The sequence below is a fragment of the Anabas testudineus genome, chromosome 13 (assembly GCF_900324465.2).
Source record: "Anabas testudineus chromosome 13, fAnaTes1.2, whole genome shotgun sequence".
Taxonomy (NCBI): Eukaryota; Metazoa; Chordata; class Actinopteri; order Anabantiformes; family Anabantidae; genus Anabas; species Anabas testudineus.
The window spans coordinates 21890447-21907647 of NC_046622.1; the positions used below are offsets into that span (position 1 = coordinate 21890447).

General features: G+C 41.4%; 2 protein-coding genes across 2 annotated transcripts in view; one reads left to right on the plus strand and one right to left on the minus strand.

The window, feature by feature from the left end:
• dph1 (diphthamide biosynthesis 1) overlaps positions 1 to 6615 on the minus strand; it is a 56287-nt gene extending 49672 nt beyond the window's left edge. Inside the window, exons 1-2 of the mRNA XM_026378706.1 lie at positions 6543 to 6615; positions 4422 to 4571 (exon numbers count right to left, since the gene is read on the minus strand). Of these exons, the coding sequence (XP_026234491.1) occupies positions 4422 to 4571; positions 6543 to 6594 (202 nt within the window). The 5' untranslated portion in view covers positions 6595 to 6615. The remainder of the gene's footprint in view (positions 1 to 4421; positions 4572 to 6542) is intronic.
• Positions 6616 to 8576: 1961 nt separating this feature from the next.
• The window catches only part of rtn4rl1b (reticulon 4 receptor-like 1b), a 131664-nt gene continuing 123039 nt past the window's right edge, over positions 8577 to 17201 (plus strand). Inside the window, exon 1 of the mRNA XM_026366073.1 lies at positions 8577 to 9018. Coding sequence (XP_026221858.1) covers positions 9006 to 9018 — 13 coding nt within the window. The 5' untranslated portion in view covers positions 8577 to 9005. The remainder of the gene's footprint in view (positions 9019 to 17201) is intronic.

The following is a 17201-nucleotide window of genomic DNA, read 5'->3' on the forward strand; positions in this document are numbered from 1 at the left end:
ATTGTATGGAAAATTTGTTATAAATAATAACAAATAATAATATTTATCTAGATTATTATTATATAAATAACAATGCATCTTATACATTTAATACAACACAACCCAAACTGAAGCTTCTAAAAAATATATTTAAAAAAATATTGAATAAAAAATAAAACACTGGACATTGTAACTGTAATAAAGGCACAGTATATTACACTGCTCTATATTACACTGCTTTATTTTTCACTAAATGTATCTAATAAAATGGCAACCATTGCCACTCTGTGTATTCATATGTTTCGTTATGTCATCTCTTTAAAATTGTACCCACTAATCCTCTGCACATGAAGGAAGGACATGTCTCAAATAATGTGCATGTCCAGTCTGCAGATTACCCTGACTTTTAAGCATGTTTAAGTTGGATGTGTATTTAACACTGGCACTGAGGACAATCTAAATTCATAATATACTGTAAGATTCTAAGAATTTTGTGCCTAAAACAATATCATCACTACAGCTTTTCCCACACAATGCCCTTACATAAAAGTAACTGTTCAATAGAGAGAAATCACAGAACCTAAAACAAGGAACTAAATGCTACACATGATATTTATTGCATTAATTATCGGGGAAACATATCTTCTTCTCTTTCGGCTTTTCTGATCAGGGGTCGCCACAGTCAATCATCCTTTTCCACACCACTCTATCGTGGGCATCGTCTACCCTCACACCAGCCAACCTTATGTCTTCTGTTATCACAACAATTATCGGGGAAACATCTAATAATACATTTTCATTTTCATCATTTTTTTTGTGACCATGGGAAACAGAAAAACTCCACAGGACATTCCAAAGTCCACTGCAGAAAGGACATGCATGTATTCAAGGTTTTCCAGGACACTCAAAGCTGCACTGCTATTTCACTTTACAGTGGAAAGAAATTTCATGGTTTTCTGCATTAATTAGTCATAAATTGTGATCTGATTCTCAGCTAAGTCGAGAGTACTAGACATCCTGTAGCTGTGGATCAGATTTGCACATCGTTCAAGAGGAATTTTAGCCCATTTCTTCCAGACAGATCTGCTTTAACTCTGCCATATTCTTTGAATATTTCATGTGTGTGGCTCTAAGTGTGTCAATAGCATCTCTATTGGTTTAAGGTCTGAGTTCTGACTTGGCCACTTCAAAAAGGCGGAATTTGTTTTTCTGAAGCCATTCTGTGGACTTGCTCTAGTGTTTTAGGTCATTCTTCTGTAGCATCACCCAACTTCTAAAGAGTTTAAGCTGATGTACAGACATTCTCACATTATCCGATGTGCTCTTTTGCAAACTTCAGGCATTCCGCAATGTTCTTTTTAGTAAGAAGCAGCTTTCTTGTGGTGTCCTGCCATAGACAGCCTGTTAGTTTAATGTTTTACCTACTGTAGGCTCATGAACACAGATGTTAGCCAGTTCCAATGATGTCTTCAAATCTTGGGCTGTCACTCTGGGTTGTTTCTTTACCTCATTCATGAGTGTTTGTTGTTCTCTTGAGGTCATATTGACTGACCTTCCCCTTCTTGGTTGAGTAGCCACAGTCCCAAAGTGTCTCCACTTGTAGAGTTGTTCCAAAAATGCTAATACATGACTCCAATTAGCTTTTTGGAGGTAATTATTCCAAGGGTTCACATGCTTTTTCCTCTCGCACTAAGAAGCAGTTGTATGCAGGACTGAACAGCATTTATGTAAAATACTGAAGCAAATATAAGAAATTACATCCTTGTGATCTGAGACTCACAAGGAAAATCAGTACATGATCTCAAATCCAAACCAGTGGAGTTATAATGTGATCATTTCACATAATTTGATGGCACATTACCCAAACATTTTTCTGATTGGCTAAATTGAAGAAAAAAAAAAAAACACATCTGAATTTCTATTCCAGAGATGCCACTCAAACTGTTTCTCTATAAACAATACACCACATTCAAGTCTGGTGCTATTGTAAAAAGCTGTGTTGCACAACAGATTACATCACAACAACACCCAATTAGACAAAAATTAGCAAACTGGGCAGAAGAACACACGGTTTTGAATATTTATAAACTCAGCAAAACAGATTGAGCTGCTAAAATAAAATTCTACTGTATGTTCCTCAGTCCTTGATTTCAAAAGCTCAGTGCGTGAGACTCAAGAGGAGTTCAAAGGCTGACAAAGAAACAGATGGACACAAAGAGGAGCACAGAGAGATGGCGTGATAAGGTGAGTTATGCTCTCTGAGTTCAGAAAGTCAGAATAAGCTATGATAAAAAAGTGTCACTGTGTCAACAACAACAAAGTAAAAGCAAAAGCAGGGAGCTGCAGTAAACCACATGCTCCCCAAAGGGACATGTAAAAAATGATTCAATCCTCTTGGCATGGAATCTGCATATCCACCGAAGGCAGCAACAACTGAAAGACTACGTGTTTTGACATTTAGATTAGTGACGTTTATATTTTCTATCTTTCTGAAGGCTGCCATTGTAACACTACCCTGTGACCTGTTTTAACGGGAAACATACGCACTATGCATTAGGTCAACATTTAAGTACCTGTGCAATTAAAGGACAGGTTCATATTGCTCATATAGACACTGATTAGCCATTAACATTAAATCTGCCTAATGTTGTCTATGGTGAGGCGTGTGTTCCACCAAACCTTTCAAGGTATCCAATGGCATCTGGCACCAATGTGCCTTTAACCCCACAAGATGGGGCCTATTTTTCCCACTTCCAACACATCAGTTTCCAGAATAGATTCACTTGCTGTCTAACATATCCCATCCCATGACCTAGGTCCCATTTTAATAATCAATAGTGTTTAACTTTTTCTGTCCTGTTTTTTCTTTTATCATCTATTAATAACAATCTAGTATTAACACCAAATTTCACTAAAGGTTGTCAGACGACAGAGAGGAGAGAGATACAGACGACAGAGAGGAGAGATACAGAAGACAGAGAGGAGAGATACAGAAGACAGAGAGGAGAGATACAGAAGACAGAGAGGAGAGATACAGACGACAGAGAGGAGAGAGATACAGACGACAGAGAGGAGAGATACAGAAGACAGAGAGGAGAGATACAGACGACAGAGAGGAGAGATACAGACGACAGAGAGGAGAGAGATACAGACGACAGAGAGGAGAGAGACAGACGACAGAGAGGAGAGATACAGAAGACAGAGAGGGAGAGAGGGAGAGGTAAGAGGTAGGAGTTGATAAAAGGACGGTGAGACTTAAAGAGGAAGAGATAAATATAAAAATGTCCAAAAAGAAAAAAGTGGACAGTGAAAATTGAGTTTTTAATTCAGAATGGACAGACTGCTTTCTGTTCATATTACCACTGAACTAAACCAGTGTTTGATATGTTCAGAAACTGTGGCTCTTATGAAAAGACCCAATGAGATCAAAAATAAAAAATAAAACATTTCCATGCCTCCTACTGTGTCAACACTCGGTTTGTCCTGCGGCTACACTTCCACTACATGCCTTCATACTCTGTTGACTGAGTAGAAGGATTATTCTGTTTGACTACTTTTATTTTTTTCAGTAACCTCATATAGTGTATCAGTTTAAATGACCTCAATCCTGAAGTACAATTCCTAAACAAAAGATATCACAGAAAAATATCAAATATCTGCACAGCCTGTCATACAGTGCTGCCCAATTATGTAGTTAAAAAAGAATCATTTTACTACTTATACTGCAAGACTGGGTTTTAAGTGTTAACAAGACCAAAGTCTGCTTTCCATATGAGTCAAAAAAATAAATAAATAAAAAAGAAAGGAATTGGACTTCTCATATTTGCTGTGTAGTTATGCTGTACACAAACGTGTGTTGCATCGTTGTTGACAAGGAGTTTGAGCACCATCAGCTGCAGTGTGAGTGGAACCTTCTAACTCAATAACACATAAGCACAGTTCCCAGGGAAATCAACCCTCCCATCCTATCTCCCACTCTCTTGAAAGAAGGCAAACACCGCCCCTTCACAAATTCAATTTTAGCCAACAGTAAAACACACTGGACATGGAAAGTTGTGTAAAAAACCATTTGTTCCCTTGGTGTCCAGGCTATTCAATAACAGGGAACACACCACCAGAAAAGGCCTTTACTTAATCACATCACCACAGACACAAATACACTTAGATCTAAACACAAACTACATTTTAAAGAAACTTTCTGCTAATTAATATGACTATTAAATCATTTACTTCAACTTTCATATCCTGCTCCAATTCAGTGAATTGACTGTGCAATTTAAAAGTCTCTAGTATGAACATTGCTTGTGGGTTTCAACCAGATCCTATTTAACTTTGCAATAAAAATAATTGTAATATGGCATCCATGTAACCCCCCACAATGGCTACAGATTCGTAATCATATGCAAGATTAATCAAGTGTGCTAAGAAAGAACAGAGCTTACCTCTCTTAGCTTTTGCTTGTCTCACTCGCCAAACTGTCTTATGGATCTCAAAGTTGTAATTCGGAGGCAGGGCTTTGATCGCCTCCCGTAACTCTGGGTCTTCCAGGATTTCATCTGGAATTTGATTGGCTACCCGTCGCGGACCTCGGACTGAAGAGAAAGGTAAACGATTGAGGTGATAGCAATGCAGTGAACACAGCTTGAAACGTGACAAACTGATCAAACCTGAGACCATCACCCATAAATCTCACTGTAAAAGAATAACACAAGTTATTAGTAAAGTCATTCACACGTTTGCACCAGCTCTGGGTAAGTGGAGGGTTGTAATCGAATGTTGATTTCCCACATTCAAACTCTACAAATGCGTCAGCGATCTCTGCAGTGACTGGCCACATGTAATGAGATAGGAGAGGTGGGGAACTGGAGAGCACCACTAATTCCTCTTTGTATCATTCTTTCAAAATAGGTTTAAGCTGCTGGGGAGCTTGAAATGCCAACTGAAAGGGGAGAAAACACAGGGAGAGAGTTTGCTTTCATTTTACTGGCAGAGTTTGAGTCCGACATAGCCCCACTTGTTCTCAGCCAGAGACAGGATTTCAATCCCAGAGTAAAGTCTGAAACTGGAACTGCACCAACACTTTTACATTTATTCTATTGTCTATTGTCTCCTACTGGATGCTGGAACCTATTGAAAAGTTCACACTTTCCACTGAATCAATTTGAATTGACCTGATTTGTTTAGTGACGAGTTCAATATATAACTCACACGTTCAAAAATACACAAGTAAAACTTGTTAAACAGTCAAACTCTCTTTGCCACCAGTCACAGATGACACTGTTTTGCTTTTCTTCTAGAACAGCTGGGTAATTTGAAAAAACACCCGAATGATCAGAGCTATTTCCACTGTAGAAATTACATATCTGAATCCTAAATAAAAAAGCACAAGCGTAATATTTGATTTCTAAATTAAATGACTGCTTCTGATCCATCTGTCAATAACAGCTCCTGCCTATGGCGTCTTCTTACTTACAATAAACTTCCTTACTACAAAAAACGACTTTTTATTTTTCTCACATCCTTCCCTACCTAATCTTTTAAAGGCCCTTTCTAGATGCACTGCAAAGACCCCCTTTCACCTCTCTGTGAATAGCCCTGCATCATCTCACTCAATACAGGGATGGCTTGCAGTGTGCGAGACTGTTTGGCAGATCAAACCACTCTGCTGTGTCTTCCTTTCAAAAGTCAAAAGAGGAAACACAGCTTAAGGTGCCGATTCTTAAAAGAAGCCCGAAAAAGCCTGTCTTCAGTGAAGTCAGCCTGCATGTAGCAATGTTATTCAGCTGGAAACACTTTATGACTGCCAGGGAAAAGTCTGTTTTTCTTTGACAAGTAAACACCATTAGCATTGACCATACATCCCATCCACTCATATCCTGCAAAATCTATGTCTCCGGTCTCTCAACCACTTTCTTCACAGAGCACACAGCTGCTGTGCAGATCCAAAGATCCACAAGCGCTGAAAAGACATCATGCATACAGCAGAGCTACAGCAAATATTAGTATATATCCTAAAAAGTTGTATTTAGGGTTATTTTCTGTCTGCAAACATGTAATCAGAGGAGATGTGTAGCTAATTGATGTGTGATGTGTAATTACCATTGACTGTATTATATTCTGAACACTGTGCTTCCATCGTGCTAAATCACAAATCACAGTGAACGAGATACTGATCCAAAAATCACAATAACACAGTGGATACAGTAACATACGGTCTTTCTGTAAATAAACCTTTAAACAACTGATGTCAGCTCGCTGGTCACGCACTCACTCCACGTCGATGTCATTAAGTCTGGCGAGTTATCGCTACAATACTGACTGGATGCTAAGTATGGGGTAATAAACAAATGTTTTATCATGTGGTACAATTACACACAGCTGGACAGCTAGTAAACAACATGGCGAGCGGTAAACGGGACTGATTTCCTCGTCTCTCTTCAGCCAGACTGCTGCGTTGAAAACAGAGCTCGCAGTTAACGCTACACCTCGTTTATGTTCAAATCAATGACAAACTCCTCGTCACGTCTCTTCTACTAAAGATTTAATGTTAATAGTCCATTTACCCGCGGGCTTCTTGACAGAAACAACCTGGACCTCATTCGAGGGCGCCGCCATGTTTTTCCTTCCCAAACACGAAACATGTGAGGAACGGAAAGGCGAAACCAATCGACGCAAGAAGTCAGTGGCGAAAAGTCGAGCACCGATGTAACCGATGTCCGTGAACGGGACGCGAGTTTCAGGACGAGGCTTCATTAATCAGCTGTGAATTAAAGGACGGTGTTCATTGTCCGCAAGCGCAACAGTATATTTTATTTAACTGTGTTTAATTTTAAACGCACTTGATTTTAAATTAAATTAAGAAAAGATCAAATATATATATATATGTAAACTCCCTTTCGCTTTTATTATGGCATACATTCACCGTGCCATCGTTTCGATAACCTTCTGCTATGTCACAACATTTATTCCTGTCCAGAGTTGCATTAATTTTTTCACCAAGGTCTTGTACTGATGAGAGTCAGATCGCTGCGCAAAGTCTCCTCCAGTACATCCTAAAGCTTCTCAATGGGGTCAAGGTCTGGACTCTGTGGTGGTCAGTCCATGTGTGAAAATGATGAGTCATGCTCCCTTAACACTATTTTAGTCCAATGAATCCTGATTGCATTTTCATCTTGGAATATGCCTGTGCCATCAGGGGGAAAGAAATCCATTGAAGTAATAACCTGGTCATTCAGTATGTTCAGGTAGTCAGCTGACCTCATAACGTTGCTGAACCTAGACCTAGACCTAGACCAACTGCAGCAACCCCAGATCATAGCACTGCCCCCACAGGCTTTTATGGTAGGGCACTAGGCATGATGGGTGCATCACTTCACCCTCCTCTCTTCTTACCCTGATGCTCCCATCACTCTGGAACAGGGTAATATCTGGACTCATCAGACCACATGACCTTCTTCCATTGAACAGTTCTTAACCCAGTTTTAGTAGTTTCATCAATCCCCTTAGATGCTTCCTGTGCTTGATTCATGCTTGATTATGCCAATAATTTGATCCTTCTTAAACAGATTAACATCTTTTCCACGACCACAGGATGTGTCTTTTCACATGTTGTTGTTAAAGAAATCAGTTAGGGTTAAATAACTTGTTGGCAGCAGACAAATAATCATCCATGCAGTAATTATCCAATGGGAGGCTCTTACCAATTTGCTTAGTTAAATCCAGGTGGTGACTTTTTTCTTAGTGTGTATATATGTATATATAGGTAACATCAAAACCAAATGTATATAGCAATTAATTAAATGGGGTGTATTATAATCTGGTTGGGTAATCTAAATTTTGTTTGTGTGTGTGTGTGTGTGTGTGTGTGTGTGTGTGTGTGTGTGTGTGTGTGTGTGTGTGTGAGCGAGAGAGAGAGAGAGAGAGAGAGAGAGAGAGAGAGAGAGGCATCATGTTATCAAATGCAATATCTATTTTCTATAGCATATTGATTTTGATGTAGGCTACTGAAATCAGTTTATTAGTGGCAGCAGAAGCAGGAGCCTCACAACTCTCCCCTGGTGTTTTGTCTTCTGCTTAAAATATTGTTGTCGTAAGGGAAGTTTTGTCCTGTTGTCATGTTAGATTTGTTATGAAGACCTCTGGTGTCAGGGAGCAGTGTGTCGGGCTGGCGCATACAGGGACAGAGGCAGTGAGAGGGATGGAGCAGGATGCTGCCCGGTGGAGGGGCTGAGGCAGTACAACATACTTTCTCCCTCCTTGAGCGCACGAACGAGCTCTGATCCATAGATGGAAAGCTGAGAGATCTCCACAGAGCAGATTACAGAAATGTAACAATCACGAGTGCAGAGGAGAGCTGAAAAGAGGGGATTTTAAGGAAACCGAAAGCATCAAAGTCTATATTATTAAGGAGGATTTGAGGAAACTGCGTTTATAATCCGACATCAGAGGCGGAATGTGAATCCAAATAACTTACGTTAATTAGAGATTTTAACGAATGTGATGCGATTTGAACGGCTCCGTGGCACCGGGAGGAGACTCGGAGATTGGCCACTTGAATTGAAATTTCTGTGCTTCTTGGAGGCTGCATGTGCTCAGCGTCGACTTGCCCCCCACAACTGATTTGCAGCCTCCACGGACATTTGCGTCCTAAAAGGAGTTGGCTACCAGAGGTTGCATCGGACCACTGTGCTCTCCGAGCGCGCTGGAGTCGTCATCATTTCGGACTGAGGGGATGATTTTAGTGCGTCTGGTTCGCCTAGTTTCCCGGGTCCGACTGAGGTCCGCCTCACTTTGCGGTGAAGGAGGTTATTATTTGTTGTCAGTGTTCATCAGAGCCTCGGCAGTGTGCAGCACAGCTCGATACAGTGGATTGCAATACATTTCAGAGGAGTGACAAGTGACATTAACCAGGACGAGCCGGGGAAGCTCCGCGTCAAGTTCAAAACTAGAGCGCACAACTTCAGTGTGGAATATACGAATAGATGATTCACAGAGGACAGAAGCCGAAATACACCTAGGCCTACAAAATGTTCAAAAGGGGTGAGTAAGTCCTAACTTTAGTCCTCGATTTGGGTGTTGTGTCCATTTATGGCAGCCTATAGTACCCAGACTACAAGGCAGGCGAATTCTGCACCACCCTAACGTGGGCTGATACAAATCCAGGGCTGATACTTAGTGTAGTTATGAAACACATGTTTAATCACATGTGTAACGCGCCGCTCTGCCCTGCAGATGTGTTATTACAGACGATGCGCCATTTGAAGCGCGCCTCTCATTTTGCACAACGCGCGCCGAAGCTGGGAATGAAATATTCATCTGTGTAAGGAAACATGGGGACGACTATGTGATATTAATATAGCTGATGCCGCACTGCAGTTTATGAGTTGTACCCGGGTCACAAGGCTATCTCTCCGAGCAAGGCGCTCCGCTGAAAAGCGTTATTATTCGCCGTGTGTCGGTACATCTAGATGCAGAGGATCAAACCGCAGTTCACAAGGTTATTATCCGCTGGCTACGTTATATGAACACTCCAGACCTTTAGCACCTCATATGAGATGGAAGAGGTCCTCAAACTTTTAATATCAAGATCCTCCAGACAGATACGCATGAGACCACAGGCTCTCATTTGATAACCTTCTGTTCCTGTGAACTCCAGCTCTCTTTTCTTGGCCACTTAGCTGCAGAACAGAAGTAGGAAGAGTAACGTCTCTAATGAGAATAGATTACAGTAATACAAGCTCCTATTGTGCTATAATGGAAGGAGTAAGATAATCGTGAAATTAAACAGTTTCTCATTTTGCTGGGGCCTGTGGAGCCCCTCAGGGGGCCCCGGAGGTCCCTAGACTCCACTTGAGCAACTGCTGCATTAGGCTCATCACTTTGTCATGAGTTAGAACTAAAGCAGCCTGCACGTTTGCTGTTTTATATCGTCCGTGCAATGCTGCATAAGAGACAGTCAAACTCTAAATACACATGAACGAACTGTAAATGCTTGGTTGGGGGGGCACCATGCATACCTGCATGAATACCTGCCAGTGCTATTTTTACATGTTCATGTGTAAAACCATCTGCTTTGTGTGTGTGTGTGTGTGTGTTGTGTGCATGTGTCTCTGTTGTGTGCGTCAGGGGCAGCGAAAAAACAAAGCTTTCCCCTGAAGTGAACAGCTCATTCTTCTCATTTCTGAGAAGCGTGGCCGATTTTTTGGGAGAACTAGCATTAGTCACAATGTGCGTTCCAGAAGCATTAGAGTTTAATGTCTGAGCAAACATGTCTGTCTCTGTTTTGTGTCAACCTAATGGACATGCTGGTAAATGCCATTACAGCTCATAAGGTATTGTTATCATCAACGGATCCTCAAGGAGATGATTTCCGCCAGCGCACACTCCTTTTGCATTTGTGCTGAGAGTTAAATGGAGAGCTGAAACCAGGCGTGAATGGCATCTGAGGTTTTTTTTTTGTACTCCAAGCATGCTCCATCCCTACTCTGTCCAAGGTTTTTGTATGTGAATCTGCTGTCTTCCCACTGCACAGTGCTGGACAGAAAATCACTTAATTCAAGACAAACAACTTCAAAGTACAGATTTCACCAGTCTGCCAAAAGTGCTCAGTATGCCAGTATGTCTGAGCCTACAATAGTGAGGCAGAGATGCGTCAGCGTTGGCAGGAACAGCGCAGAAGTTCTCCAGTGAATTTGAATTTTTTTGCACCTAAAATAACACATTCCGGGGAGCCTGGCTGATGCATCAGGCACAGCATTTACTGTGACATATCCACCATTCACAAACACGCAGAATGAAGGTGTCTAAGCTTGACACCCGCTGGCAACATCTCTCAGGTTGACATTGTGGCCAGCTGTACCTAATAACCATTATAATGATTTTAAGATGCCGCTTCACAGGGGCGTACAGAGAGTTTCACGGGGGGGGGGGGGTGGAGGCTCACATGTAAAAAAAGGGAGCGCATTTGATTTTTTTTCTTTTGATTCTTGTTTTTTTTTTTATAATATCGTGTAACATTATTGTGCCACTATATTCAAATAGCCCATGTTGTGCTGAAAAAAAAAAAGATTTAAATGACTTACGTTACCGAATTTATTCAGTAATGTATTTATTCAGTATATTTACGTTGATTTACATATCAAAACAGGTGAAGCTTCAGTAATTGGAAAAAAAAAAGCTAACACCGTGTTCACACTACCAACGACAAATTGCTATGCTCTGGCAGAGCTGTAGTTTTGGGGGTGTGTTGTGTTGTATGTTTATTTACATGCTACACTATGACTGAACAGTGTTTCTGCCAACGCCAGACAGCCATACATCATTCAAAGTATGTCGTTGTTATTATAGCATGTTAAACAGACTTAAGCTGCTTTCACACTTGCACTGACACCCTGAACCTCTCCAGACTTTACCCAGGTGAGCTGCATATGAGAACGCAAACGTTAGTTATTCATCCTGTGTGGCCCTGTAATGTCTTAATGAGCTCATGTGTGAATACAGCAGGTAATAGTCTGGAGTATTTTCAGCCAGTAAGGGGGCGTTTCCTTTAAGTCGATTCGCTCAGCACAACACCAGGAAGTTTTGCAGTTAAAAACCATGTTTCCCCAAGTGGGAAAATATATCACCTGGACTTTCTCTTGCTGTGTGCTGCACGTGTTAACACACATCACAACGTCTGGACCTGATCCTCCAGAGATAGTTCAGAGGGCATATGTGGAAACGGCTTTAGTGAGTAATGAGGTAGCTGAGTTTTATTTAAAATTCAGTCATGCCAGGTAGTAACTGATCCTGATTAGCTGTCACTGAACTCTTTCACACCATATTTGCATAAGCTTTTCTCAACTTTTCCTGTCACATCACCAGGATCCCGCTGTTCTGAGCCGCATAGTGTACTGAGAAACTCTGTGACAATAAATGGCTACTGTCACTGCAACATTCATTTGCCATTGGTTGTGTGAGCGCACTGTAAGACCTCAGAGGGTTAGTTAATATTGAGAGCAGCACGCACGATTAATTTAATAAAGGGCAGGGGCCTGAGCCCCCGAGATCCACCCCCTCTCCACGTACCTGGCCATTAGGTTCACACTTTATCTGACAGCCTGCTGATCTCTTCTTCTGTGCAGCCATGAGTTGGTACAGGTTGATGATCGCTGCAGCAAGGTCTGGTCATGTCCAGACAATCCACAAATATGTCTAGACATGGACAAAATTAGTTGTGCTGTGTGTTCAACTGCAGGTGAGACAACATAGTTCTCATATCTTTGTTTGAACAGTGAGAGTGGCGTTTGTGATTCTGCTTGTATACAGTAGGCCTTTCCTTTATTCAACGACTCCATGTGTGAGTGTGTCTGGGGAAATATGTACATTTACGTTGGCCATGTCACTCCATCTTTGTGGAGGCTTGTCCATCTATCTTTCGGTTTCGCTTTCGCAATCGCTCTTTTTCTCCAAACCATTCAGCCATAGAGTGTGCACAAGGGATGATCTGTCAGAACAGCTCTGAGACAGAAAGGACGAGATGTCCACTGAATATACCGCGCTGTTTACATGTAGCAGCAGCTACAACTACAACTACATGCATATCAGCATAGGCTGAGCTTAGGCTTTAAGCTACAGGCACGCAACACGCCATCCATGTGGGCAGACATGCAATTTACATACATGCTGTAAAAGAAACATTTGTGTCAGTGTGCAACCAGCCAAACTCAAAGATAAACATACACATACACACGCATATGTTTGCCTGATTCCATTTATAGCATACACTCCAGTGGTTTTTCATGCTTTAGTCCTTTTATTAAAAATGTATTGCTGACCTGAATGTCATAGATTTTTGTCATTCCCATAGGCAGCCACTGGGTAGTGTTCGTTTCAGAATAACATAAAAATCAATTTGTAAAGCGCTGGAACATGCTTGAGTATATCACAGACAACATTATCACCTGTTTATTTTATTTTTTTTACTGTTTTCCCAGCTCTTATGTCATGACATGTAAGATTTCAGAGCTTTTACAAGAACCTCCTGAATGCAAACCAGTGCAGTGCCTCACTGCAGTGTAACCTGTAATAAAAATGGAGGCAACTAATGAACAGTGTGATGGATTATTTGTCTCAAGTTCACAAAGTAGTCTCTCCAAGTAGATCTTCTTACTGTGCTGGCAGGAACAGAAACTGATGGCTACCTGGGAGCTAGAAGAAATCACTCACAACCTGTATCCTAAAAAAACGGGCTCTAACGTAACATATACATAATTTGTACTTAACAGGCTAAAACATGCCAAATCACTGATAAGCAGCTTTAAGAATCAGCACAACGTGCCTTACCTCAACCCATGCACCTGAACTTTAAGCTAATCCATCATCAAACATAAATCCGGCTTCTTAACCTAAAATAGGGCTCTGAGGGGCTCGACGGAGGATGCATGCAGTTGCACACGCTCAGTCCCGCACACACTCAGTCACACACAAACAGGGTAAAGATACTTTTTGTAAGAGTCAGACTTAGGAGAACAGACTAATTGGGAAATTCATTTGCATTGACTTTGTTTAACGTGATGAGCGTTTTTTTGTTAGTTTGTTTTTTTTAATGAAATTTAGCTCTGGTGTGAACAAACAGGGTTGTAACAGCAAGACACATCATGTAACCTTCATGTTTGTGCACACATATCAGCAACTGTATAGATAATAATTCATTTAAATGTCTTCATAAACATTATGTTAAACAGCACAACCTGCTCCTCAGTCGTCCATCTTCATTGACTGACAACATGCTGAGATAATTACTTGTAGCAATTATTAAATGCTGCACTATCTAGCAGTCATATTTTGTAAATTAGCCACAATTGCAGGCACTGGCTTTAAAGTTGGAGGATATGCTAATTATGAATGCAGCACAAGGGGTAAAAACACCTGTGGCTTCTGCTCTGTTTGGAATCTTGTGGACGACGTGTGTCGGTGGCATCCGAGCGCCTCTTCAGCCAGCACAGTTTCAATTCTCCTCTCCACAATATCAAATAACGGCAGACGTCAGGGGGCTCCTCTGTTCTGTCAGCGAGGTTCCTTTTCCTTTTAACCAAAGGGCGACATGACTCATGGATATAAAGTGCTATGTTGATGATTAAAAAGCAGAAAATTGGAGATATAAAAAAAAAACCAAATGGAAATACAGAGCATTTTCCTGAGCAGGAGACACGAGCAGAGCACTGAAGTCAGCTTCATGTGAGTGATTAGATGTGACAACACGAAATTTGCACGAGAGCAATAAATGCCCATCTGTCACTATAATATGTCGCAAACTTTCCGCCATCGTGAAGGCCCAGAGAGAGTTCTATTTAAAGAGAATAGATTCCCCACTCAAATAATCATCTCCGTAATCCCCGCACAGCGCCGGCCTTCTGCTATCACTCCGTGTCTACTCCGCATTGTTGTAGTGTTCAGCCTGGCTTGTGTCTCCGCGCGGATGAGAGGTAGCGCAGACTGACGACTGAGGGTTTGGAGGAGAGGAGGTCTGAAAAGAAGCGAAGGGGATAATGTGGAGAGGAGCAAAAAATATAAACCTCAAACTGATCCCCTAAATCTTTCCTAAGTCGCCTGCAAAATAGGAGGCGAATTCGAGAGGACGGCGACGTTTCTGCTCCCATCTGACACGCGTCTAGGGGTGTACATTTTAAAACCTCCTGCACCTTTTCTAATCAAAACATCAGGCAGATGCAGGGAAATGAAGACCACACAAGCAGATACTTGATTTGTGTGTGTTTCTGATCTAATAGAATAAGGCAAGCAAAACTTGAACAAATTGACCAATTGGTAGTCTGTAGGTCTAGCCTGTAAAACACAGTGTCAAGGGTAATTGACAGAGGAACATTACCAATTATTGGATAGCTGAGTCACATTTATTATACTGCCCCACAAAGCACCTCTGCATTCCAAACATCTCATTTTGCCAAAGGAGATTGTTCAAATCCAAAAGCCATTTATTTAGGGACCAGGGTTTCCATGGAAGCCTCTGGCACCTGACAAAAGTAACAAATAATTAACTTAGCACAAAGTCTGTGTTTGTGCAAAAGACAGCACTGACTGATGTGCATGTCACTTTTTCTTTTGACCATAAACTGTTGTTTTTCCAGGAGCCATTTTCACATTTCCTGTCAACCATTTTACACTAAATTAGGGCACGACGGCTCCCAGTTCAGGAGTGGCTGTGGTGCTCTTACCCAGCTGAGGACTTTCTTATTAATGCAGTCTTCTTCAGACGTCTGAATGATTAAATTCAGTACACATTCTGACTTAGAGTTAGAGGCGAAAATGACAAAACATGCACAGGAAAAAAAAAAAACCCTGTCCATCTCTGTTTGCCATTTACCAAAGAAAAGAAAAAATCACCTGATTCTCATGTGAACGCTGTCTCCTCAGCCTTTGTTGTGGAAATGAGATGCAAGGATGGTCATTAGTGGATGATAATGAGGTGAAAGAGGCAAACAACGTAAGCCCTGTTGGTTTTTCTAATATTAATAATTAATTTCCGATTAAGTGGCTAATTGGAGTTTAAAGGTCAATGTCAACGAGAATGCCATGGATCTTAGGAGACACGAGGGAGGTGGGAGAAAAGCAAAGGGAGACAGTCCAGGAGACTGTTGACAGTAATCCCAGGTGCTCTCCTGTTACTCTGACAGCTCTCCCCCTTCCTCAGCCATCCTCCCTAGGTGACATCGCCTTTGTGTGCTGAGGACAGCAATTCAGCCACACCAGCACCTGGGCATCTGCCCTTTTGGCATTGAGAGTTAGCGAGTCCTCAAGATAGAGTGGCATATCAGTGCGAGATAGAGCAGAGGTTACTGAAACGTCTGTCACATCCACTTGTTGTCCCCATGCTCAAGTAAAGAAAGACACAGATATGTAAGTGTGACGTATGTGATCTCACCAGCACAGGCACTGTACCGTATGTACTGGGTAGGTACTGACTGGCATGCAGTTTCTCCTGTGTGATGTTAAATTCAAAGTGATCTGACTCCTGGCATTGATTCATCTTGTTTATTATGCCTCAGATTAATCTCACACTCCATCCATGTCACAGCCAGAACTCATTTACTCGGAGATGTTTGACGTGAAAACAATAGCTAATTCAGTCTCCGGAGTGTGCAGGTTTAAAGATGCTTCCAAATGAAAGTTTCTGCTTGGAACGCTCGGGGGAAACGAGAGCACTCGGCGGGGAACGTGACCAGGAAAAGGAACAACAATCATCTTTCCATTTTCCAAGGTCCCTTTTTTTGGCTCTGTCGCTCCACTCACCTCCTGCACCACAGCTTCACTACAGCCGGCCTCCTTGTCTGTGGCTTTAATGAGACAGGCTACCTCCAGAATCACATCTGAGCTTAGTGGTCGCGGTATCTGCTGTGTGTGTGTGTTCTGACAAGCTTATACTTCTGTCATGGCCCAGTCTGACTGTAAGGAACAGTCAGGGTTCAGGTAATTGCAGCAGCCTGTTAGGATTAATTCTGCCCTGTGATGCTAATCCACACTGTGGCGTGTGATATTACAACTGCAGAACCACATAAAGATCAGTCCCACTCCAACCAGCTGCTGGGTGATTAAGGAAACTCTAAGGTGTCGTTGCCATCTTGTTGGTCTTGGGTGAAAATCAGAAACAACCTTGACTGGAACAAAGCTAGCATGGGTTCTACCATTATTTTTTCTTACATTTATATTTTTTTAGATATGTGTTCAACCAGAAATGTGTATTATCACAAGCCACACTTGCAATGGAAACCTGACCAATTTAACTGTATTTTGTAAATGTAAAGTTTGTAAAGTTCAATGAAAGACATGTTTACCACTGTGTGCACATATAAGTCGACCATGCCATGGTTTTCTAAAGTCCTCACAAGCTTATGTGGCTTCATTCTTCATGGAAGGTTTCTCATGCAATGCTGCCTTAAGGCTCGAAGGTCACACACAACAGTGGCTTCCGTCCTCGGTATTTCAGCATTATGCTTTAAGAAATATTCTTTCTGACCTGAAATACTTTGACACAGAACTTGACATGATGAGGCTTTTCAAACTCTAAATTAGCTTATATTCAAAAATACAATTCAGTCAGCCAGTAAAAACACTGAAAATTGCATTTTTTGTAGCTTTTTTATAAAAATAAAGGGTTGAACAATTTAACAAATCACAGATTTCAAATTTGGAAGCTGCGTTTGTACATATTTCAAAAGCGAATTGAT